The sequence below is a fragment of the Quercus lobata genome, chromosome 4 (assembly GCF_001633185.2).
Source record: "Quercus lobata isolate SW786 chromosome 4, ValleyOak3.0 Primary Assembly, whole genome shotgun sequence".
NCBI classification, from domain to species: Eukaryota; Viridiplantae; Streptophyta; class Magnoliopsida; order Fagales; family Fagaceae; genus Quercus; species Quercus lobata.
In genome coordinates, this window is record NC_044907.1 from 83,854,801 (window position 1) to 83,880,123 (window position 25,323).

At 32.6% G+C, this 25,323-nt stretch overlaps 2 protein-coding genes across 3 annotated transcripts in view; both read right to left on the reverse strand.

Annotated features, from left to right (window-relative positions):
* LOC115986391 (putative disease resistance protein At3g14460) overlaps positions 1 to 25,323 on the reverse strand; it is a 60,352-nt gene that overhangs the window by 4,896 nt on the left and 30,133 nt on the right. The gene's annotated exons all lie outside the window — the stretch shown is intronic.
* Positions 11,451 to 15,371, reverse strand: LOC115986394. Of its 2 annotated transcripts, none has more exons than XM_031109378.1 (5): positions 15,346 to 15,371; positions 14,182 to 14,256; positions 13,781 to 13,928; positions 12,918 to 13,024; positions 11,451 to 12,055 (listed from the first exon to the last, which is right to left on the reverse strand). In XM_031109378.1, the coding sequence occupies exons 2-5, from the start codon at positions 14,219 to 14,221 to the stop codon at positions 12,027 to 12,029; spliced, it is 324 nt and encodes a 107-aa protein (XP_030965238.1). In that variant the 5' UTR covers positions 14,222 to 14,256; positions 15,346 to 15,371; the 3' UTR covers positions 11,451 to 12,026. The 2 variants fall into 2 exon arrangements, with proteins under 2 accessions (XP_030965238.1, XP_030965239.1); XM_031109379.1 differs by lacking the exon at positions 11,451 to 12,055 and adding an exon at positions 12,477 to 12,793.

Here is a 25,323-nt window from a genome sequence, read left to right on the forward strand (position 1 = left end):
AGGAATCATTACCTGCTGAAGAAGAGGGAGCAACAACATCAACACAAGAAGGAATGGAATCTGAAGCATCAACAGAAACAGATGCAAAAGGAAAGGAATGTTCATGAAAAACAACATCCCTAGAGAGAAACACACTTTGAGTGGCTAAGTCAAGAACCTTATATCCTTTTACCCCAAAAGGGTACCCTAAGAACACACATTTCTTTGCTCTTGGGGCAAACTTTGTTCTATGATTAGAAAGTGTAGAAGCAAAACACAAGCAGCCAAAGACTCTCAAATGTGAATAGGAGGGTGGAGAACCAAACAAAGTTTCAAAAGGAGTGTGATTGGATAAAACTGAAGATGGAGTTCTATTTATCAAGTAAACAGCTGCAAGAACAGCATGACCCCATAGGTGTAAAGGCAGGTGTGATTGGAACATGAGAGCTCTAGCCACATTTAAGATGTGTTGATGTTTCCTCTCAACAACACCATTTTGTTGAGGAGTTTCAACACAGCTCAATTGATGACAAATGCCTTGCTTAGCAAAGAAATCCCTCATGAGAAATTCTGTACCATTGTCAGACCTAATGGTCTTGATCTTTTTAGAAAATTGAGTTTCTACCATGGTACAAAAGGCTTCTAGAACAGATTGGGTTTAAGACTTATGTTTTAAGAGATAAACCCAAGTACACCTTGAGCAATCATCCACAATAATCAAGAAATATTTGCAATTATCAATGGTGGACACAGAAAAGGGACCCCATAAGTCACAATGTATCAAATCAAAACAAGAAGCAGAAATTTGAGAACTTTTATTGAAGGGTAAACGTTTTTGTTTTGCAAGTGGGCAGATTTCACAAGTAAGATCCTCAACTGAAGTACAAAGTGGTTCACCATTATTCCTAATTGAAACTAATTTGGCATTAGACAGATGTCCTAATCTAGAATGCCATACATGAGTGCTAAGAACAGAAGGTAATGCAGCAGAAAAGGAAGCAGCAGAAATGGAAGCAGATAGTGAAGTGGAGTTGCTCCTTTCCAGCAGGTAGAGTCCATTGCATTCCTTACCCAGACCAAGTGTGCTCCAATGAGCAAGGTCCTGGATAAAGCACAATGTCCCAAAGAAGATAAGACAGCAAGAAATAGATTTGGCCAACTGACTGACAGAAATGAGGTTAAAACTGAATGATGGAACACATAACACATTGTAAAGAGTAAATTTGTCTGAGATCCTCATAGTACCAACGTGTGTGACTAAAGCTATCTCACCATTTGGCAAATTAACATGAGTATTTAAGACAGTGGTGATAGAAGTAAAGCAAGTGACTGAATGAACCATATGATCAGTGGCACCTGTGTCTATGACCCAATCAGTGGTATGGAAACACTCTTTATCAACTATTTTAGCAGAAAATATAGAGTGCTGCAAGGTAGGTTTGAAAGAAAAGCTGGAAGCAGTACCTGACATAGTGTCAATGAAGTTGGAATTGTTAAGGGCTGATGAGAGAGGCACACCAGTTGCAGCAGGCACACCATGAGTTTCAGTAGTCAAACCAGAGACACTTCCACTTGTACTAACAGATGCAGCATGATGTTTTTGACCTTGATCAAAGCCTGGTTTGAAAAAAGCAAGGAGCTGCTCACACTGTGCCTTAGTAATAGGACATTGAGCAGATGTATTCTCTGCATCAGTTCCTTGTGGAAAGGAAACCTGATTAACATTGAACTTCCCCTTCTGCTTATAACCTGGTGGATAGCCATGGAGTTTGTAACACTTGTCCACAGTGTGTCCAAGCATGTTACAGTGGGTGCACAAGGGTCTTTCCTTCTTAGGTCCAGCCTTGTTACCAGAATTCCCTTTGGCATTAGCATACATTGCCACTGAATCAGGTTTAGGAATGTATGCAGAACCATTACCATGACCAATTCCTTTATGTGCCTCCTCTTGAAGAATCAAGGAATACACCTTGCTCATTGGTGGAAATGGCTCAAGCATGAGAATGTGACTCCTCACAGTCTCAAAATTCTCATTGAGCCCCATTAGAAACCTCATCACATAGGATTTCTCATGAGCAATGCTGAGTGTCTTCATCGCACCACAAGTACATGCTGGCAAGGGTTCATAATGAAGTAGTTGATCCCAAAGTTTCTTGAACTTAGAGTAATACTCAGTCACTGACAATTGACTCTGAGTTATCTGTGAAATTTCTTGTTGAAGGTTATAAATCTTTGGTCCATTTCCTTGAGAAAATACACGTTGCAACTCAAGCCACATCTCCCTTGCAGTCTCACAATACATAATGCCACTTGACACATCAAAATGCATTGAATTGATCAACCAAGAAAGCACCATTGTGTTACAGCTTTCCCAATCCTCATACAATGGAGAATCATCTTCAGGTTTCTCAATCTTTCCATTTACGAAGCCTATCTTCTTCTTGGCAGTGAGTGCCAGAACCATAGCCCTAGACCAAGATTGATAGTTCCTCATTCCCAACAATGGCTGTGTGACCAAGATATTGCCTGGATTCTCACTTGCACTTAACAGAAAAGGATTGGGTGGATTGCTCTGTGTATTAGAACTTGAGACTGGTCGCATGGATTGAGGTTGTGTTGAATCAGAGTGATCATTTCCTTCAACAGAAGCCATGAGTGATCTTCAAAGCTTGAACAACAAAAGAAACTTCAATGAAAAGAAGAAACAGAAAGAAATTCTCGAACGATTTCTCAGCAGAAAAAAAAAAACGAGGAAATTTTCTTGAGGAAAATTTCTGTTTGGAACGAAAGAAAACTTCTGGAACCAAACCAAAAACTAGGAAATCAGTGTAAACTGTGCTAGCCGCTCTGATACCATGAAAAAATCTGAGAGAAATCTAAATAGAATAGAGAGAATTTCATTGATCAAAAAAGAATACACGAAGTTAATGAATAAAATACACAATGCTCTGTTTATATACACAGTGAACATAACTAACTCTCAAAAAAGTGGCGCCAAAGTTAGTTAGCTAAACTTCTGGAATTTACACGTGTCAATACTGACTAACTACTTCCTAGAATCACGGGACTCAAATCCTCAGCGCTCTTGAATGAAGAACTCGTGATGTGGAACTGCTTCAATTGCTTCCCAGACTTCAGTGCTACTCTGGTCAGCTATTGATGCATCCTGTGTGGCTTGGTCCCTGCACTGCCTATCAGCTAGTGCTGCATTCTTTACAACCCTCGTGGCTTGATCAATGCTCTTCACTTCAGCAGCAACTGTACTAGCCATCACACTTGTACCTTGTCTCATGCCACTCTGTCCTGCAATATGCCCTGCAGTATGCCCTGCATTTTTAACAGCATCACTAAATTCACTACTCATCAATAACTTGATGATAGTCATTTTGTCCTCATCCCTGCCAGAAGTATGGTCTTTGTTCACCAGAGTAGTGGGCACCCTTGATCTTTCGGTTCCAATCCTTCCCCCAGTGCTTCCTCTCAAACCCAAATCATTCTTTTCTGTCACAATTCTTTTGTCTTGAGTCAACATCTGCAATCTTGGACTGCATCAACCTAGCAAAACTTTGATTCGAACCAACCCAATTATCGAAGATCTTCCGTACCTTACTTTTGTGGGGTTCTGGGTTCAACTCACGTCGCAAATCTTCAGTCAGACTGTAGGCATAATGGTGACAAAGTTGATTTTAAAAGTGGTCGTTTCACTGATGTAGACAATCTTTTTCATCCCCACTATTATAGTATTCCAGACACAAATCTTGCCATCAATGACTGTAAAGTTAGTTGCTGGAACAACTGTAGCTTTGTGGCTTTTTATTATCTATATGAAAATGCAACAAGATGCAAATTTTGGACAAATATGACGAATTTCATTCCTGAAGATTCAACAAGATCAGAACGTCTCTATATCATAACGCCAGAGACTTCAAATTTAGCGAATCCCAATAATACAACGCCAGTGCCTTCAAATTCAACGAATCCCAATAATATAACGCCAAAGGCTTCTCAGAGTGGTATGTTTACTAGTTTTTTGTCCTACATGAACGATACAAATTCTCCTAACTGTATCAAACAAGTTAATTGTAATATGAGATAATCTCAAGGTTAAAACTCAAACATAATAATGTATTTATGAATAAGTTTGTTAGCATAAGACTTGATATATATATATATATATATACACACACGGATTTTTTTTAAAAATAACTATAAATCCGAAACAATATTATTAGTTGGGCAACTTTCCAAACTATTTGCAATTCGAGTCTAATAGACTCGATTTTGCCATTTAAAAATGCACTTGAAAATCGAGTGTGAGAAACTCGAGTTTGAAAATCGAGTGTATCACACTCGATTTCCAAGTGTATTTTTAAATAGCAAAATCGAGTCTATTAGATTCGAATTGCTAGAAATCCAAATAGTTTGGAAAGTTGCCCAACTAATAAAATAATTTGAAGGATTTAGTTATTTTTAAAAAAAATCCTACACACACACTAGAAACAAACACACATACACACACAAAAGGGATAGAGAAAAGAAGTTTTAACACAAAAGCAAACCACAAACTCCGTTCAAAAGTCATAGTATAAGTTTGAAAAATGAGTTTATAAAATATCAAATTATTATTTATAATTTATTGATGATATAAATAGTTTATTTTTAGTGATTATATATGATTTTTAAAAATATAAGTTTGGTGAATTTAATATTTATAAGTTCATAAATATAAATAATTCTATCCAATTAATTCAAATTATGTAATTTACCTATTTTTTAATTATGGATAAAATATTATTTTCAACACTAAAGTTTGTATGGATGTCCTAAACATTTAAAAAAAATTGTTTTTCATTCATATACCATTGAGAGCATTATACTGCTTTTTAAAAAAAAAGGTTTAAAAAATTTTCAAGATTTTTAGGGATGAAAAAATTATATTTTTAAAGTATAAGGATAAAAAGTATTACATTTTCAATAGATCTAAGGACAAATATATATATATATATATATATATTTAAAGTTTAGAGGTGAAAATCGAGATTCATGCAAATTATAATGATAGAAATAACCTTTTAACCTTTAATTATTAATTATCATTGATTTGTGATGAGATAAGAATCTTTAAAGATGTGAACAAGCTCAAATTTGTTCAACAAAAAAAAAAAGAGGTTGAACATAAAATTAATTTGTTGATGAATTCAAAAATTAATTTGCATTCAAAATAAAATTAGATGGACAATTCTAATTTAAATTAATTAGGCTTGACTCATTTACAACTCAAGAGAGATAGAGAGAAAAGAATCAATATAACAATCGCCACTTACAAAATTGGTAGTTGGGTAATCAACCTTGTGTGATGTATCCAATTTCTATGATTTCTAAGTCCAAAAAAATTGTGAGATATGCATGGATCAATGTACAGAAACTTTGGCAATGGAAATATTTGTTTAAATTTTCTGTTGAGGAAATTTAGATAGATTTTTTTTTTTTTTTTTTTGGGAGGAGTATTATACCATGTATTTAAATTTAAAATAGTTATTTAACATATAACTATCTATTTAGTATGATAATTTCTTAGGAAAAGATATTTGGTATCAAATGGTATCATGTTAGCGTTATCAAAATCCAATAAATGTAAGACATGTCAGCAAAAAAAATAAGCCACTAGCAATTGAAATACATGTGTTAATAGGTAGTTATTTTTGCACACATGTCTCTCGTTTATTGGATTTTGATACGAATGACGTAGTATCATTTGATACAAAATACTTTTTCATTTCATAGAACCTATTTATTAAAGACAGTATCTACTCACCAAAAAAAAAAAAAAAAAATTCTACTAAAAATGATATAAATGTCGTCACCTTCCAACAATTAACAACTAAGTTTTGATAAAACATTGTCACAACATTCAAATTTTCGCAATAAATGATGATATATGTTACAATTGAAACTCTTCGTCAAATTAAATACCTACAACCATTTACAATGAATATTTTGTTATTCATACTTCCTTTTTATCATTTTAATTTTTGAGCCTAACTACGATGCTTAGTTTACTTAATTTTTAATAAACACCTTTTTAATAAAGAAAATAAAAAAATAAATAACAAAATAACAAAAGACATATGTCATTGAAGTTTTGATTAAATAAAATTATAAATTTAGAAGATTTAAACCACTACTAAATTAGTGTTCTCTAGGTAACAAATAGAATACCATACATCACCATCTTTACTTTCTAAGTATGACTAACACATAAAACTCAAAATACACAAAGAAAATTTTTGAGATATTAAAATTTAATAAAGAATTTTAGATATTGCAAAATGAAATATTCTATGAATCATAAGATTTTGTTAGTGTTTAACTAAGAGAGTAACAGTAGGAACTATAAAATTGTGTACAAAATATAAAGAAGGAAATTATTCAATTTTAAAGTTGAGAGATAAAACTATCCCAAACATAAAGGGGAAAAGTATTTTTTTCCATGATATTTTTTTGTTAGTAAAACTATGTGTCTTTAAATTTAAACAATGTGTTCAAAAAATAAAAAAGTTAGCCCAAGAAAATTGTCCACAAAACTATGAATTTCAGCTCAACCAATTGGCTAAAAAAAAAAAGTCAAGAACACAATAAAATGTCACAATATTTTCTCAATACCTTTATTTTAGCTATGGAGAGCCCTAATATGATATTTTATAATTTTATTTTAGAATAATGCTACATCCACAATATTGTCACAACAAATCTTAGATGGTAAATTGTTATTGATTTTTAATTGGGACAACCACTTTAAAATATGCATTTAATGAAAAACAACAAACAAAAAACCAACAAAAGAAAATTGTGAATGAGACGGTGAATTTTTACTTACCAAATTTGACTAAACCAAAAAAGAAGTTTAACAACACCACAAAATGTCACAGTATTTTCGTAGTACCTTTATTTTCAGCCATGGCAAGTTTCGGCCTGATATATTATTATTTATTTTATAGAAATGTAATCTCTATAATATTTTCATAAAAAATTCTAGTTGACAAGAAATTATTGATTTTAAAATGAACCCACAACTAATATCACTTTTTTATCCATCAATAGTAACTTACCTATGATTTGTTATGAAATTAATGCGAAAATGATGTGGACTTAGCATTTTTTTATTATTTGATCTATAAGAAACTAAGATCTCAACAATTGAGAAAATATTGTGATAACAACAAGTGTTACAACATTTTCATAAAACATTTATTTTCAGTTGTAGTTGGTCACAGTCTCATATTTTATTATTTTAATTATTTCAACTTATAAGAAATTGACAACTCAATAATTATGAAAATATTGTGAAATTTGTTGTGTCAGTATAACAATATATATGCAAGCTCATATAAATTTTTTTTTTTTTTTAAAAAAAGAGCACAAACTGATGAAAAAAAAAAACGCACACCAATGAAGTGATGAACAGTACATATTGATGTGCCATAGTTTTTACACATTCACCTAACAAGTGTTACAACATTTTCACACCATTTATTTTTAGTTGTGGTTGGTCACAGTCTAATATTTTATTATTTTATTTCGACCTATGAGAAATTGATATCTCAATAATTGTGAAAATATTGTGAAATTTATTGAGTCAGTATAACAATATATATAACAGCTCATATAAATATTTAAAAGAAGAAAAAAGTACAAAGCGATGACCAAAAAAAAAAGCACCATAGCTACTGTAGCTACCATGCCAATTGAACAAACCAAAGAATCACTATTTGTGCATTGGCGCTTTTTATAAATTGAAATGGAAATTTTATTTATTGTAATCAAAATAAATTTAAATTTATTTTGATTACAATAAATTGTCATTGATTTTCTCAACAAATTGGCTAAAAAGGAAAAAGTCAAGAACACAATAAATGTCACGATATTTTCTCAATACCTTTATTTTAGCTATGGTGGGCCCTGATATGATATTTTATAATTTTATTTTAGAGTAATACTATATCCACAACAAATCCTAGGTGGTAAATTGTTATTGATTTTTAATTGGAACAACCACTTTAAACTATGCATTAAATAAAAAACAACAAACCAAAAACCAAAAACCAAAAAAAAATTCACATGAAACAATGAATTTTTGCTTACCAAATTTGACTAAACCAATAAATAAGTTTAAGAACACAACAAAATGTTACAATATTTTCACAATACTTTTATTTTCAGCCGTGGTAAGTTTCGATCTGATATATTATTATTTATTTTATAGATATCCTATCTCCATAATATTTTCATAACAAATTCTAATTGGCAAATAGTTACTGATTTTAAAATGTACCCACAACTAATATCACTTTTTTATCCATTAATAGTAACTTACTTATGATTTGTTGTGAAATTAATGTGAAAATGTTGTGGACTTAGTATTTTTTTATTTGATCTATATGAAACCGAGATTTCAAAAATTGTGAAAATATTGTGATAATAACAAATGTTACAACATTTTCAAAAAACATTTATTTTCAGTTGTGATTGGTCATAGTCTCAGATTTTATTATTTTATTTTCACTTATAAGAAATTAACACTTCAATAATTGTAAAAATATTGTGAAATTTGTTGTGTTAGTATAACAATATATATGTAAGCTCATAAAATTATTTTTTACAAAAAGAGCACAAATTGATGACTGAAAAAAAAAAAAAAAAAAAAAAAAAAAAAAAAATGATGAACAGTACATATTGAACAAAAAAGTACCATAATTTTTACACATTCACCTAACAAATGTTACAACATTTTCACACAATATTTATTTTCAGTTGTGGTGGGTCACAATCTAATATTTTATTATTTTATTTCGACTTATAAGAAAATGACATCTTAATAATTGTGAAAATATTATGAAATTTGTTGTGTTAGTATAAAAATATATATAACAGCTCCTCATATAAATATTTAAAAGAAGAAAAAAACACAAACCAATGACCGAAAAAGAAAAAGGAAAAAAAAGAGCACCATAGCTACTATAGCTACCATGCTAATTGAACAAACCAAAGAATCACTATTCGTGTATTGATACTTTTTATATATAGAAATGGAAATTTTATTTATTGTAATCAAAATAAATACGGTAGCATTTCATATAGGGAATCCATATTACCCTTTGGCATCCGGGTTCTTAGGAATCTTGGTGCCCACAAATATGAGATTCTTATATTTAGTTTATTCCTATGAATTTTATGTGAATTTTCTTATTCTTTCAAAAATATCCTACTAAGATTTATAAACACAATATCAACTGTGTTTTTCAACAATATTTTGACTGAACATGTTCTGCCATATTGCTTGTTAAGTGCTCAAACTTGGAACTTTAGGCAATTTGACTAAGTCCAATGCATGCTTTGGAACCTTTCGCCTTTCGGTAGACAATTGAAAATGGTCATCGTCTAGTAGAACTGTTGGCAACATTGTTGTAGGCAAATTCAGCACGTGCAAGTGCTTTTTCCCATTGCTTTGGCTTATCCTAGCAAATACTACGAATTAAATTCCTCAGATTTTTGTTCATAACCTGTGTCTATCCATCAGTTTGAGGATGAATTGTACTACTCTAATACCACCTAACGCAAAACAATAAGCTATATATTGTTGTAGCATAGTGAAGCCTTGACGAATCAAGGAAAAGTATACCTGGATTTGAGAAATACTTAGAAAAATATTTTGTTTTAGTCTATTAAAACTAGTCTAGAAAAAAACAAACAATACATATAGCTTTTAGCGTTTCAGAAAAAATTATAAATATTAACAAATAAAATATCTAAATTTGTGTCTCAAAATAGTAACAAAGAAAAAAATTTATATGAAGACAAAATATTAGGGAGACATTACCCTTTATTACAAAATATAAAGTGGCAACTTACTATTCCCCAAAATAAGGGTGAATATGTTGGTTTAGGCGTTTAGCTGTTGAAATGGTAGATTAGAAGTTTTGGAAATTAGAAAAAAGAAAAAAAAAATGACATGAAGAAGAGAGCTTCTCTTCAGTTTTGGGGCTACGTACGGGTTAAGGACTTCGGAAATTAATATGGTATTCCAAATAGATAGATTTGTGTTGCTTCCTAGTCCAAGCACAGCAGTAAAAATTATTCATAGCAGAGTTCTAATTAGAGTTTTTAGCTGTTGATTTATCGTGATAAAGAGTTCTCATTGAAAAACTTTTAGACTTTTCGAAACATATAGCAAATCACGGTTATAAAGTGTTTGAATGTTGTTACACACTTACACTTGTAACTTGTTTAGTAACTAAATTGATATATAGTTTTTAGATGTTAGGAATAACAAAAGATGGCATAATAACAGTAATTTGTCTTTTAAAACTATTTAGCATAAAAAATTGTAATAAGTATTATTATTATTCTACTTCTCAAAAAAAAAATGTATTATTATTATTCTTTAATTTATAAATTTAAGTGCTAATCATTTACTGTTATTGCAATTTTGTAGTATTTTCATTAATCCATTGTTTTCCTAAAAGTTAATTTATAAATTTTATGTGTGACATTTTTAAATTATAGAGCTATTTTTTATTTTTTGTCCAATTTAGTTTTAAAATAATTTTCTTCCCTGATAAATTACTGATTTTTCCAAGAGTTTAAGTTGTTAAAAAATAATGAAATTAATCATTTAACTATAATTTTAACATCTTTGTATCAAGAGCAGCATTGAAAAGTTTGATGTTGCCAGGTTAAAACAAGGGAACAATATTAGCCGTCTAATAGATAAAATTGTACTTATATAAGATGTATCATGTTAAAATTCTACTGCTTTATTGATTGGAAAGAAATTATTTATAAGAAAAATATGCAAAACAGACCACCACGCCAAGAATCCGAATAAATGCTTTATTATTAGTGCTCAACACATTTTGGAAGGCAAACCATTATTAATTCCACCTTATGGAATTAGCTTAATACTATGTCAATTCTCACCCAAAAAAAAAAAAAGAAGAAACAAGAGGAGGCAAGCTTAATATTATGTTAGCAAGATATTTCGAACACCATTTGGGCCCAACTCCCTCTGGCCCGGTTCACCAGATGGGTTTACTTCTACAAAGCTTGTGCACCTCTTCAGACCCGTGTTGGTGGAAAAAACACTGTTTACACTTGGTTGGAATTAAAGGTTCACCAGGTGTTCTTTTTGTTGGTGGGTTTGTTGAGGTATGAGTTTTATTGTGGACCGTGGTTAGAGGTGCTGGCATGACTGATTGAAAGAGCCAATATTTGGAGTTGGACCATGATTTGGATCCTAGAGGAAGCAAAAAATTAAAACAAATAAAAAGATTGACTTCTAGCCCATGTTATGCCCTGCACACAAAAATTAGCATTAAAAGTAGTAAGAATACCTCAATTTCAACTCTAACAGACCAAGGCCTAGCCTCAAAAACCTTCATTTTATCTACTTCGTATTGAAAAGAGAGAACAAATTCATTGAAATCCACTACTGTAATATCAAAGTCATAATACATCTCTCAAGCAGCAACATTATTATACATCTCTCAAGTAGTAAGAATTTTCACCATTGAACAGTCTGAGTCAGGATTTCAAAGACTGCAAGTTCCATCATTACCACGATCTGAAGCTGTATAGTAAGCCTAATATGCCTTCTCATTAATATACATGCTTAAAGGGATAGATATTACAATTTGCAACCAGGTCAAGCTTGATAGGTAGTTTATGATCCTCAGAACTGACGGGCAGGAAATTCATAGAAGACACAAAAGGATTTTGGCATCATGGTGTTTGCTACCAAAAGCTTCTAATAGGAATTGCAGATGACAGTTGAAAAATTCAAGATCCAATCAGTTATCAAGGGAGTAGAGGCACTATACTATTTACAAAGACCAAAGTAGAATATACAGAACAACTAACGCAGTGGCACATTATGAAATGACGATAAGAAAAATATTTTTAATTACCAGACTTGCAAAATGAGTGGGAGTGCTTCGCCATTTCCATGTTTTCAATGGTTTAGAATATCTACAATAACTGGTTAGCCTCCTTTAGATCGCATAACCAATGTAAAACTTGCCTGAAAATTTGCAAATAAAAATTCAGTGACAACTAAGACCTTGGTTTTTTGTTCCATACTGCTATGCGACATTTACGGAAATGAAAGTACCATAGCATACACTAATCCAAAGACAACTTTGAAAATGAAAAAAAAAAAAAATAAAATAAAATAGAATTATCACAAATTTCTAGTACTTATCTCTAACTTGCTGCTGTTTCGAAAGATAAAAGAGAAAAGAAAGGAAAAAGAAAGATTAGGTGTTTGCCCTCTCAGACCTAAATAATTTCTTTCCTCAATCTTTAAGCTCACTAGAGATTCAAATTGGGCAAACCATAAAATGGACATTAGGGAGAAACAAAGAAAAATAAAATGTAGAAGAAAAGGAAAAAGAAAGATTGAACAATCAGCGAATAAGGTATACATCAAAGCAATATACCAGATATATCATCGCCAATGATTTTTTACTTCTTAAAGATCATATAATAAGAGGAAAGGTTGTTCCCACAAAAACACAATCAGGTGAACCAACTTGTCATACTAAAATTAACTTAAAATCCAAATCAAACAAACAGAAATATGGATTTATAGTTTCCCATTTCTATCTAAATTTCATGTCTATCCTATAATTAGAGTTTATTTAGAAAAACATTGAATGTCAGCAAGATATAAATTCAGGTTCTTGAGTGTTGTTTTCAATATTATAACTTCTGTTGGAAGATGTATTCTTACAGAAGGCTGCTTCATTTCATTCAATATCTGCAACAAAGTCCCTCCCAAATAGCGTAATTTAGTCAATGTGTCTTCCTTACTGATTAAATTTTGTATTTCTGTTGACCTTCACAGTTAACAACGATAAGAAATGAAGACAAGGTTTTACTACCTGATGCTAGAATTTGGCTAATGTGACCATCTTTGCAAGAATCCAATAAATCAATCCAATGCTGGATTACTGGCCCACTTTGCATCCAACCATAAATCATAAAGCAGCTGAAAATTTGAAATGAAATTGAGTTAGATAAACTAAAAATCTTTCTTCTTGTTTTTTAATGAGAAGATAAACTACAAATCAAAGCTAAATTTTCCGTGCTCTCACTATCAAGAAAAATTCCAAAACAGAGAGAAAATGATGGTCTTACTAGCTAGTATACTTTAGCATTCAACGTAGTGGTATATCTTAAAGCTATGATTTTGAGTACAATGTGCAATGTTGTCCAGATTATTCTTTAATCCAGGATTATTTGGTGGCTGAAAGTATAGTTTCAACAACAATTTTCACCATTAGTCAAAATGGTGGTAAGTCAACAGCATCCTAAACTATATTTTTTAAACGGTTGAGCTTGAAAATTGTCATCAGTACATACAATGTTTAACATAAAAGTTGCATAAGAAGAAGACCAGGCTTTGTGCATCAAACAGGAAACTGAAGAATTAGCAAGCTGAGAGCTTAGAAAATTGCAAACACAGTACATTAAGCAATGCCTTTCTTAATAGCTTGTATCTCCCAGCTTGGTATTTGCTTTCCATAACAAAGCAGCAAACCTAAGAGCTACTGTTAAGTACAAGTGCAGCTACTTTGCCTTTCATAATACAAAGGACAAGGCTTCACAAATTGTCTGATAATGGACTATGGATTTCAACTAAGCCATCCAACCATAACAGCCTATTGCAATTTGGTTCCCCATTCAATTATTGCATAGAAAGCTTGAACCTCACAAGCAACATTCTCTTTTAGTATTTACTTACATTGAAATCAGCACTTGCCATTCTTGACAATCAACAAATTGTGTCCTATAGCAAACTGGATTGACAGCCTTCCCTTCAACCACGCCCTCACTGCTGCATTTCTGAATTTCCCATAGAGTTACTAGCCAAAAAAAAGCCCTAAGAGTGGCTTCAATAACAACAATAATAGAAGAAAAAAATCAGCATCCCACACAAATAGAGAGCCAATTAATAATGGAATTTGGTTCAATAAATTCAGTAACTGTGAGATCTTATCCAAACTAAATGGTTCTTGGATTCTAATAAAAGAGTAGAAATATGCAAATTTGATGGAATGGTCAAGATTATTAATAAGGTTGGTGGTACAGATTTTACTAAAACTACTATATCTCATTTTATACCATAACTGCTTAATAAAACACCTGTTAATCTGCAGTGTATTGGTGACAATGCTTTGATCATCTCTACAAGGCAAGATCTCTGGTTGAAATGACATTCTACTTGGGCACAAAAAAATTGAACACATAAATAAATAAATATATATATATATATATATATATTTAATAGGTGAACATGTACAAATATAAGCACTTCTTTACAACTATTTTTCACAAGGAATAATACAAAAGAAATTCCTAGCCACATAACCTTTGCTAAGGAGTAAGGAGCCACAAAAGTGAAGAGACACAAGAAAATTTTCATTCAATAGAGAGAAATTACAACCGACTTAGCAGTATAAATACACCAGCACTAAAATATAGACTAATATTCTTAATAGATTTGGGATCAGTTTAACTAATAGGCTAATATGAATCTAACACTGGCCCAGTTGCCATGATTGATTGGACTAATGCCTCTTTACTTTTTGCATTCCTGACTAACCAGATGAAACACATAGTTGCAGTCCAAGCCAATTTACTTGAAACTCTTACCCTTCAAAGAGTTTACTGTCTAATTGATATCATCATTCCAACTTTTCATTCCTTTTGTTACCAAAGGAACATCCAAAGAAAATATGATCTCTATTACCAGTTTTACAATAACTCCATCTTCTTAATAACTAGTTACTACATTTTTGATGAACAAACTAAAGATGAAAGAAAAAGAAAAATGAAATGGAAGCATAAACAACCGAAAAACAAGCAAGACTAACAACACGAGGTGGGGTTATATGGTATAAAGTATTATGTATGAGATCATTATAATTTGGTGGTGAGACCAAAATTTATCTTACTAAAGCACATTCAAAATAGTTCGCAAAGAAAAATACAAAAGCAATTCCTCTTATGGTTAAAGAAAATTCAACCAAAAAAAGAAAAAAAAAAAAAATATATATATATATATATATATATGTGTGTGTGTGTGGTGTGTGTGTGTGTGTGTGTATAGTATACATATTATATATATATTATAGAGAGAGAGAGAGGAGAGAGAAGGAAATGCTTGAAGTTTGATTGCCTCTTCAAACTTGACCTAATTTCTGAACCTACTGTCACGAATATTAAATCCCACACCACATATATCCCCCACCAAAACCCACTCTTATCAAACAATATAATACACCCATCTTGGAAGCAGCACGTCACCAAAAATCACAACTCAAAAGTCTTTATGACGTCCACCCGATTCTTAGGAAAGCAAAAGTAAATCAATATGTATAATTGGTTGAGCTGAAAACCAAAGTTCGGCAGCAATTAGAATAATAAAAGGAGCAAAAAAAGATAAAAATAAAAATGGAAACACGTACAACCTAAAAGTAAACAATACCTCCAAAACTTTTGTAATTTGAGAAGAATTTATTTAGGAGTTGGAGAAGTTATGGAATGGTCAATATCATTAACAAGGTTGGTACACATTTTAATTAAACTATTATATTTCATTTCATACCATAACTGCTTAATGAAATAACTGCCCATCTGCAGCGCACAGGTGATAATGCTTTGATCATCGGTGCAAGGAATGATGTCTAGTTGAAATAACATTCCAGTCAGGCATAGTATTAAAAAGCCATCCCTCCATTCCATACATACCCACAGATAAACATGTTCCACAGCACAATATATAACCTGCAATCATCAAATTCCATGTTACTATTTCTCTTTCAGGAATTTCATCGGACAGTTATGTACCTTAGGCATAAAAATTCATATAAAACTGTAAAAGATACTGATGAGCTAAAATTTCAAAGTGCAAAAGTACATTTTTTAGAACACACACACATCTAAGCACATCTTTACAACTATTTTCCCTGAAATAATTTTTCCCAATGAATAATACAATGAAATTCCTCACCATAGATGTGAAACCACTCAAAAGACCAAAATTGATATCACTAAGGTACATTCTAAATGGTCCCCAATGAAAATTACAAAAGCAATTCCTCTTTAAGGTTAAAGAATCTTGAACCCAAAAAATAAATCGAAAAACAAATTGCGTCGAAGTTTGATTGCTTCTTAAATCTAGACCAAATTTCAAACACCCATTACCAAGAATATGAAAAACTATACACACAGAGAGAGAAGAGAGGTACCAATGTCTAAATGTTGTACCTTCAAGGAGTAAATATGTATATTATAGCTATTTCTGAAAACTGGAGACGTGATTTTAGAAGGTGACTCTAAAAATTTGACAATATTCATAGCTTAGTTGCGTTGTCTGCTGCTTGCTCTTTTAGTTGGATCGATAGGAGTTGTAAGTCATGCTGCTGCCAAGTTATTTCTTCTCACCTTTTATTTTCACTCTTATCTTTCTAAATCGTTTCCTTTTAATAATTATTTATTTATTTTTTAGCCTTTTATAAATCTGGGCTAATAATTATTGACTAAATTATAGTTGAAGTCAAATTATTTGGTTTACCAATAAATATTAAATTATTTGAGTTAATTAGATATATAGAATAATCTTCGATAAGAAACTCAAAAAATTAGTTTTATATCAACCTTTTATAATTAAAAATTTTCTATATAATTATTGCAGTTAAAATGGACTAAAAATGTTATATACACAATTAAATTAAGTTTCTTACTTACGAGTTTTTTCGCGAATATATAATTGTGAACTCATTTGTTAAATAAATAAACATAAACAAAAATATTTATAAATTAAGTTTGGACCAGTTATAAACTGTTGGGTTCACTTTTATGAATGGACTATTAGTATTGGGGGGATTTTTTTGTTGTATGGGACAGAATGCGCCCACGATATGAGAGAGAGAGAGTATTTAATTATTTGGATTCACTAATTGCCAATAGATTTTGTGTATATTGATTAGCTTGGAGACATGGAACATGTGCTGTCAGGTTTACATGCTTGGTTATTGGTGTACCATGTCCCATCAAAAGTTAATATGTACCACACTTATTATCCCCAAAAAAATCATTTTATAGATCGTTTATTAACAATTGAAAAAAAAAAAAAAAGTTGTGCTACTACAGTGTTTGGTATATGTGTTTGAAAATATGTATTTTGTTGTTTGAAAACATATGTAGAAATATGTTTGGATGAAAAAGTATATAAAAATACATGTAATGTTGTTTAAAAATTGAAAATGTGTGTTTGAGTGGGTATACGAAACAGCCCCTAGAACTTGATCAAAATAGGGTTTGCTTTTTTTGAATTATTTGTAGTGCACCTAGGCATGTGCTTTCACAAGATAAACTTAGATCTCAAAGAATTTAATTTCACTATCTATCTATGACTAACATAAACTCGAACTTTCTTTTTTCATTAGTGTGAAATATATATTCATGGTATATATGTAAATTCCATGTCTCATTCCATAAAATTCTCAAAGTATCTATGTTCCATTTTTATCCATATATTTGTCTTCTTTCAATAAGTTGGCCCAACTATGAATGTGCAATTGTGTGATATGTCTTTCGCGTTGTGGTATTGGATGGGGTTGGTGATATGGTGGTGGAGATCATAATTGCTCTAGTGGTCCATATTACCCTAAGCATATATAGATAAAGGTGGGGATTGCCAAACCCGAGTTCAATGAACTTGAGTATGGTGGGCCAACCCGAGCCAAACCCGAGTTCCATGAACTTGAGTACAGTGGGCATTCAAGAGCTATGAAACCCGAGCCATACTTGTGTTTAGGGAGCTCGAGTACTGTAAATTTACATTAACACAGTACTCGAGTTCAGGATATACAGTACTCGAGCTTGAGATCATCGGGTGCCGGTGGAATTGTTTAATGCCCAAAATCTAGCTCAGCTAGTGCCATGGTGGCAGACACACTAGGAACTCGAGTTCACTAAACATGAGTTTCCTATAGAACTCAATTTTATCACACTCGAGTACTAAAAAAGTGGTAGATTCTTAAATATTTTCCAAATAGTGCTAGATTGCCACAAACTTTGCCAAAACGTGGTATTTGGCTATTTTCACTAGATTTAAAATGATTTACAATAGATTTCCTCACTGACTTTAAAATAAAATTAATTTTCATTCTTTACTACAATAACTTGAAATTAATGAAGCTTAATATGATTCATGTGAATAAGACAACTAACTTTTATACGAACAAGGCCAAGCTTGTATACGCTTGTCTTAAACAAATTCAATACTAGTTTGTTGTCATTTGAAAATAGCAAATGTGCATTCATACAAATAATATATTAGAAAATTCACACAAGACAATAATATTTAGCATAACTTGGAAACTCCATATATACCTTCTTGAGTAACACTAACTAAAATTCACTAGAAACAAATTTTCAATTCTCACACAGTGGTTTTTTTTTAAGTACCACAAGCTACCATGCATCTTTCAGCTTCCAAACACAATCACACTATATATATATATATATGTGTGTGTGTGTGTGTGTGTGTGTGTTTTTCAACGAAAGCATCTTTCAACCCTATATTCCCCATATCCATATAAGAGGCTTCTCCAAAAAAACGTTTTAGCACTTATATTAGTTAGGTACTCTTAAGTAGTTTAATTTTTTGTTTACTTTCCTTATATTTGGATTTTTCTTCTTAAGCTATTCTATTGATGAATAAATATATATATATATATATATATAGATTTTTGGTAATATCTTGGAATTAATACTATGCTTTGAAAATTAATTAAAATTTATACTTAAGTTATATTTATGTGAAAATTAAACTTCTGTTTATATATTTTTTAATTTAATTTTGAGAATCAAAATAGTAATATGTTAATTTATTTTAATAATTATATTAATTAACATTTTTTAAATCAATATTTTGTCAAACTTAATAGCATTGTTTATATGACTCCACCTGTAACTCATTACTCTATTCTTAGTGATATGAGATTAGTATACCCCTGTGTACGAGTTATTTCATTTACTTAATTCTCTACTTCTCAGTGTGAGATTTGCTAGAATTTGAGGATAATTTACATTGAAACTTAACACTAAATATCATATTTCTTTTGGGAGGCGGAGGGTAATATGCGTGATTCAGTTGCATTGTTTAATTGTCTCTCTTCTTTACAGGCATGAGTCAGAATTTATCCAAGATGTTGTAGAAGTGATATTGCACAAATTAAGTTATGCAATCCCAATAGATACCAGAGGTTTAGTAGGAATAGATTCTCAAGTGGATGAACTGATGTCGCTTTTGGCTATAGGATTGAATGATATTCGCATCATAAGGGTTTGGGGGATGGGGGGAATCGGTAAGACAACTCTTACTAGAGTTGTCTATAGGATGATTATTAATAATTTTGAAGGTGGTGGTTTTATTACTAATATTGAAGAAGAATCTCGAAAACATGGTTTACTTCCATCACAACAAAAACTTATTTGTGAAATTTTGAGTGAAAGAAGTGTGAATATACAGGATGTTGATGACAGAGTTCTCACGATCAAGAATAGGTTATGTCATAAAAGGATTTTTCTTGTTCTTGATGGTGTAAATCAATTCAACCAATTAGAAAACTTAGCTTGGGAGCTTAACTGGTTTGGTCTAGGTAGTAGAGTTATTGTCACAAAAAGAGATATGCATTTGCTGATAAGAAATAAAGTATTTGAAATATATGAAGTTAAAGGATTGAATGATGATGATGCTCTTCATCTTTTTAGTTTGAATTCTTTTAAAAAAGTTCATCCCGCCAAAGATTATTTAAGGTTGTCTGAATAGTTTGTAAATTATGCCTAAGGCCTTCCTCTAGCTATTAAGGTTTTGGGTTCTTTTTTATTCAATAAAAGTAAGGAGGAATGGCAAAGTGTATTAGATAGGCTCAAGGATTTTTCTGCAGAAGAAATAAACAAAATACTTGAAATAAGTTTGATGGACTACAAAGAGTGGAAAAATAAATATTTCTACATATAGCATGTTTCTTCAATATGAAAGACAAATTATGTAGTAGAAATACTAGATTGTCTTGGTCTTCACCCTAAAATTGGATTAAGTGTTCTTATTGAAAAGTCTCTCTTGAAAGATTTTGAAAATAAATTTTGGATATATGAATTACTACAAAAAATGGGACAAGACATAGTTTGCCAAGATGATCCTCAAGAACCTAGGAAGTGGAGCAGATTATGGCTATATAAGGACATTCACAATGTGTTGACAAAAAACGCGGTAAGTGGTCATTTAGAGAACTTGAGCATATCCCTTATCACATTATTTAACAAAGTTAAAATTTGAACCATTCTAGTAATCATATATCTTGCAATTTACCCAATGAATGGCTTGATGAAAATCACGGTAAGAGATCATTTAGAGAACTTAGCATATACCTTATAACATAACTTAACAAAATTAAAATTTGAACCATTCTAGTAACCAAATATCTTGCAATTTACCTATAAAAAAACCATATATCTTGTAATTCACCCATATATTTTTCTTGACTTTTAGGGAACAGAAACAATTCAAGGCATAGTCCTTAAGCTTCCTCCATTGCTTGAATTGGGTGAACTACACAAATCTGTAAAGGCACATTGGAACCTTGATGCCTTTTCAAAGTTTCCTAACCTTAAGTTGCTTATAATTCATGGTGTTCACCTTCCGTATGGTCCAAAACATCTTTCTAATGGCTTAAGATATCTTGATTGGAGTGGATATTCTTCAAAATCTTTGCCATCAAGTTACCAATCAGATGAGCTTGTTGAACTTTGCATGTGCCATAGCAAAATTGTTCGACTTTGGAAAGGAATAAAGGCAACATTGTTATTGAAGTACTCTTATTTGTTTAATAAAAGGTTATAAATTCTAATCTTTTTGGAACCTAATCTATTTGTTCTTATTTACTATTTTTTACTTTTAATAGCATTTTGGCAATTTGAAGTCCATCAAATTGAAAGACTCCTTCAACCTCATTGCAACCCCTAACTTCAATGGAGTCCTAAATCTTGAGAAATTAGATGTTAAAGGTTGTAAAAATTTAAGTGAAGTTCACCCATCTATTGTAGTTCATAAAAAGCTTACTCATCTTAATCTAAAAGGTTGTAGAAAACTTAATAGTCTTCCAAGTAAATTTGAAATGGAGTCTCTTGAGATTCTTATTCTTTCTGGCTGTTCAAAAATTAAGAGAATTCCACAGTTTATTGGAAATATGAAATGCTTATCAAAACTTCACTTAGATGGAATTGCTATTACAAAACTTCCATCTTCAGTTGAACATTTAACTAACCTTGCTTCATTGCATTTGAGAGATTGCAAAAATCTTGTGTGTCTTCCTAGTATCATTTGTAGCTTCAGGTCACTTAAAGATATCAATTTGGCTGGATGCTTAAAGCTTGACAATCTACCGGAGAACCTATGGAATGTTGAAAGTCTAGAAGAGCTTGATGTGAGTGGAACTGCTTTAAGAGAACCGCCTTCCTCTATTGTAAAGGGCCACCACGTAAACTATGGAATATGCTTTTCCCTTTTTATCTAATGCCAAGAAGAAGCCTAAATCCTATGAACTTGTTGTTGCCTTCCATGCCAGGCTTGAGTTCATTAACGATATTGGATCTGAGTGACTGTAATCTCTCAGCAATTCCTAAAGATTTTGGCCACATTTCCTCTTTAAACAGGTTAGATGTAAGTGGAAATAATTTTGATTGCCTTCCTGAAAGTATCATTCAACTATCTAAATTGAATACTATTTATTTGAGGAATTGCACACAACTTCGTACATTGCCACAATTTTCATCAAGCATTTGGATGGTTGAAGCAAATGGTTGTACCTCATTGGAAACATTACCAAATAGATTAACACTAGACAAACTCTGCCACCCACGTCTTTTTCTCTCCAATTGCTTCAAATTGGTTGATAACCAAGGCCAAAGTAACATCTTCTTTAGAATGTTATCAACACTTCCTCGGCTCTCTCTCTCTCTCTCTCTCTCTCTCTCTCTCTCTCTATATATATATATATATATCAATTCTAAACATTATGTTTTGTATGTTTCAAGAAATGTACAAGGAAATCGAATTTCCTCATGAGGGCACGACACTCATGTTTTGCGTCATCTTGGATCCTGGAGGCATTTGTTTGCGAGGGCTTCTGTCCCTACCTATTTCTCAACTCCTCAACGGAGTCACCAATTTAATGTGATGGACCTTTTTTACAATGTTAGGCTGGGCTGCCTCATGTGGTACTGGGCCCAAGTGTTCTGAGTAAGGAAGTTAAGATCGGTCCAACTGCAACTCAATTTGGTTCGGTTTATGCACAAACTATACCTCGTTTGCCAGGAGCATGCTTACGGCAAGTAGAACTACTTTAGATGAGTTATGGCAAGTAGACATATAATAATATAATAAAAGAAAGTACTTTGGCTTTTAATCAAAGTGAATAAATAACCCCCAATTAAAATGATAATCACAAGCACTTTCATAAAGGGAATATTGGGAATAAGTGGGTAAGACATGAGTTAACAAAATAAAGAAATAAAATTAATCTGATGTGCCAAGTTGTGCTACAGGACCAAAACCAAAGAGGGAAGAACGATCTTCCTCAATGCGAATAATTTCCTAGGGAAATCCTATCGTGGAAATTAATTACTTTAAAGGAACCAGACTTGAATGGTTGGTGCCCAAGAGAACCCTTTGCTTTTGATAGAGAGCAGGACTTTGAGAGGGAGGGAGGGAATCAACTTATTGGTGCATGCTTGTCGTTCTGAGTTCTCTCTTTTTCCTTTGTTGTTTTCCTTCTTTTCTTAGTATTTACTCCTATTTTTACGATTTTCTCCTAGAGATTACTATTACCGTAATTGTGTTTCTCCCTGTGCACGGCAAGGGTCCCTTTTTATAGTGTCTGCCGTGATCGAATTTTACTATTTTAGCCTTTAACCACCTTTGTCTGGTCTGGGTGTACTTGCCGACCACCACTGATCTATCTGTGTTGGCTGTGCCACTCCCCATTACCAGACGAAGAAGACTATTTTGTTTGTTTGTCTATCGTGGCACTTTTACCTGCTACGGTGTGAGTGCTTTCTCTCTCTATCCCTCATGGCATGCACCTAGTGGTTTCAACTCATCATTTCTTCTTTTGGGTGGTTTGTCATCCTAGCAGGACATTTCTCCCAAAAAAATCTGAGCAGGAATCTTAGAATAGGTTTTTCCCCCTCACCACCGCCAGACCATGCCCTCTTACCTCTGACCCATGACTTCACAGTGTCTTGTATTGGCTGGGTACAGGCTGGTGATGTCTGGGCCTTGCACTTGCCTCATTTCTATGTATGTCCAAAATCTGCCTGCTGTTTATGCGTTCGCCGTGGTCTAGAGGCTTGTCTACACAGTCTGTAGCTCATCCTTGACTTTTGTTTTCTGATTTCCCATTCTTTTATGGCTTGCTCCCCTTAGGGGCTGGGCTTTATTTGATGGTGGGCTTTGCCTTCTTTCAACCTGCTCTTTTACTGCTATTATTTCCTGCCATACCATTCTATTATTCTTACTGTGATGTTATTTGACCCAATCCTACTAGGCCTCTTTGGGCTTGCCGTTTATTCTTCTCCCAATGACTCAGTATGACCATTGGTTCTTTTATTACATTACTTGCGGGCTCCAATATCCCATTTGCTTCCTCTTGGGTATTCTTGGCTCATTTGCTTTCCCTGGGCTTCCTTGGCCCTTGTCCCAACTCTGTATTCCCATGGGTTTTTACTAACTTCTTTGGGCTCCCCCGGCCCAATTACCCTATCCCTTATCTTTGGAGCTCATGGGCTTGCTATCAACCCCTTACTTTCTTTGCTTGCATTATTTTGGGCCTGCTGTAGCCCATTTCTCACTTTTCTTCACACATATTGCCCATGGGTTTGCTTCCTCAAGGCCCATTTGTTTATTTCATGGACCTATGATCCATTATTCCTGCCGCTTGGGCTTAATGGTTTTTCTATCCTCTTACCAACTCTTTTCTGCTCATGTTACTGGGCTTCTTCTTTCTATTCTGATTCCCAAAATGATCATCAACACATATCATTGCTCCGATAGACATGTTAGCTAGGAAATAGAAGTAATTATTTAAAATTTGTCAAGGACTAAAAGCAATCACGTTAAATTTTATAAATCAAAACAATCATGGGTCAAATTTTAGAGAACAACAATGTACTTTGACATATAATAAAACTCAACTTGTAAAATATAAGTCCTTGGAAATAATGATTTTATCCAATTCCTTGTTAGGAGAAATTGGGATACATCTCTTCATAATAATTAATTGCTTTTTCTGCGAGAATCAAGATCGTGAAATTTGTTGAATCAAAACTTTATCATGGGTTACAAAAGGTGAAATGTCTTCAGACACCTCCTCTAGCCAAAACCAAGGTTCCAACAAACCTTTTCTTTTTTCGCTAAATGTTGAGTTACTGAATTTCTAGTACGTCTTGCATGAGAAAAAGAAATAAACTTAAAATCTTTTGTGGCTATCCACAAGTCTTCAATCACATGACCATACCTCACCAGACAGAAACCTTTTGAGTTTAGAAAATTAATAATCACAGCAGAATTTCCATCAACCTCAGCCTTAATAGTGCCAATTTTCAAAGCAAAATTTATGGCCCTTCTACATGCTAACCTCTTCAAATGTAAAAGGAATAGGGATCTTCTCTCACATAGCACCAATGATCTCACCACAACTATTGCGGATGACAACACCTAGACTAGCAGCGGAGATGTCCTTGGGCAAAGCTCCATCAAATTAATTTTGTATGGGGCATGCAATGGAGCAGCCCATGAGAGTATGAGACACTAAGTAATCTGGGGATGAGGGGGAGTTCGAATGTGTACCTCATGAAATTCTCAAAGAATCTCCACAGCCAAAGTAAAAACACTTGAGGTTGGTAGGGAAGGTGTTGGTGCAAACACAATAATAATGGAAACAACATAAAGAGAAATTGAATAATACGTTGAATATTATTAATTTGAAGAGATGAACACAATACTATTTGGACTGAGGCGCGACATTCGCTCTCTTTAAGGAGATTCAAGCTCTTGGTTGTCTAATCTTTGTAACCGGTGCAGACCTTCTCTAACTTGTCTCCCCCAAGATACAACCCAACAAATGTTATATGGCTAGAATAGCTTCTGCATAAAGTGTTCAAGCCCAAAACTCCACCAGAAGAACACCTATCTTTGGCACGAAATTTCTCAAG

Bases quoted from the DNA above. Each gene is read 5' to 3' on its own strand.
- LOC115986394 (XM_031109378.1), bottom strand. From the start codon at position 14,221: ATGATCAAAGCATTGTCACCAATACACTGCAGATTAACAG. The intron at 13,929-14,181 runs GTGTTTTATTAA...TTGTTATTGAAG, and splicing joins AATACACTGCAGATTAACAG to CCACTCTTAGGGCTTTTTTT. The intron at 12,056-12,917 runs GTAGTAAAACCT...GCAAATTTTCAG, and splicing joins TAGCCAAATTCTAGCATCAG to GCAAGTTTTACATTGGTTAT.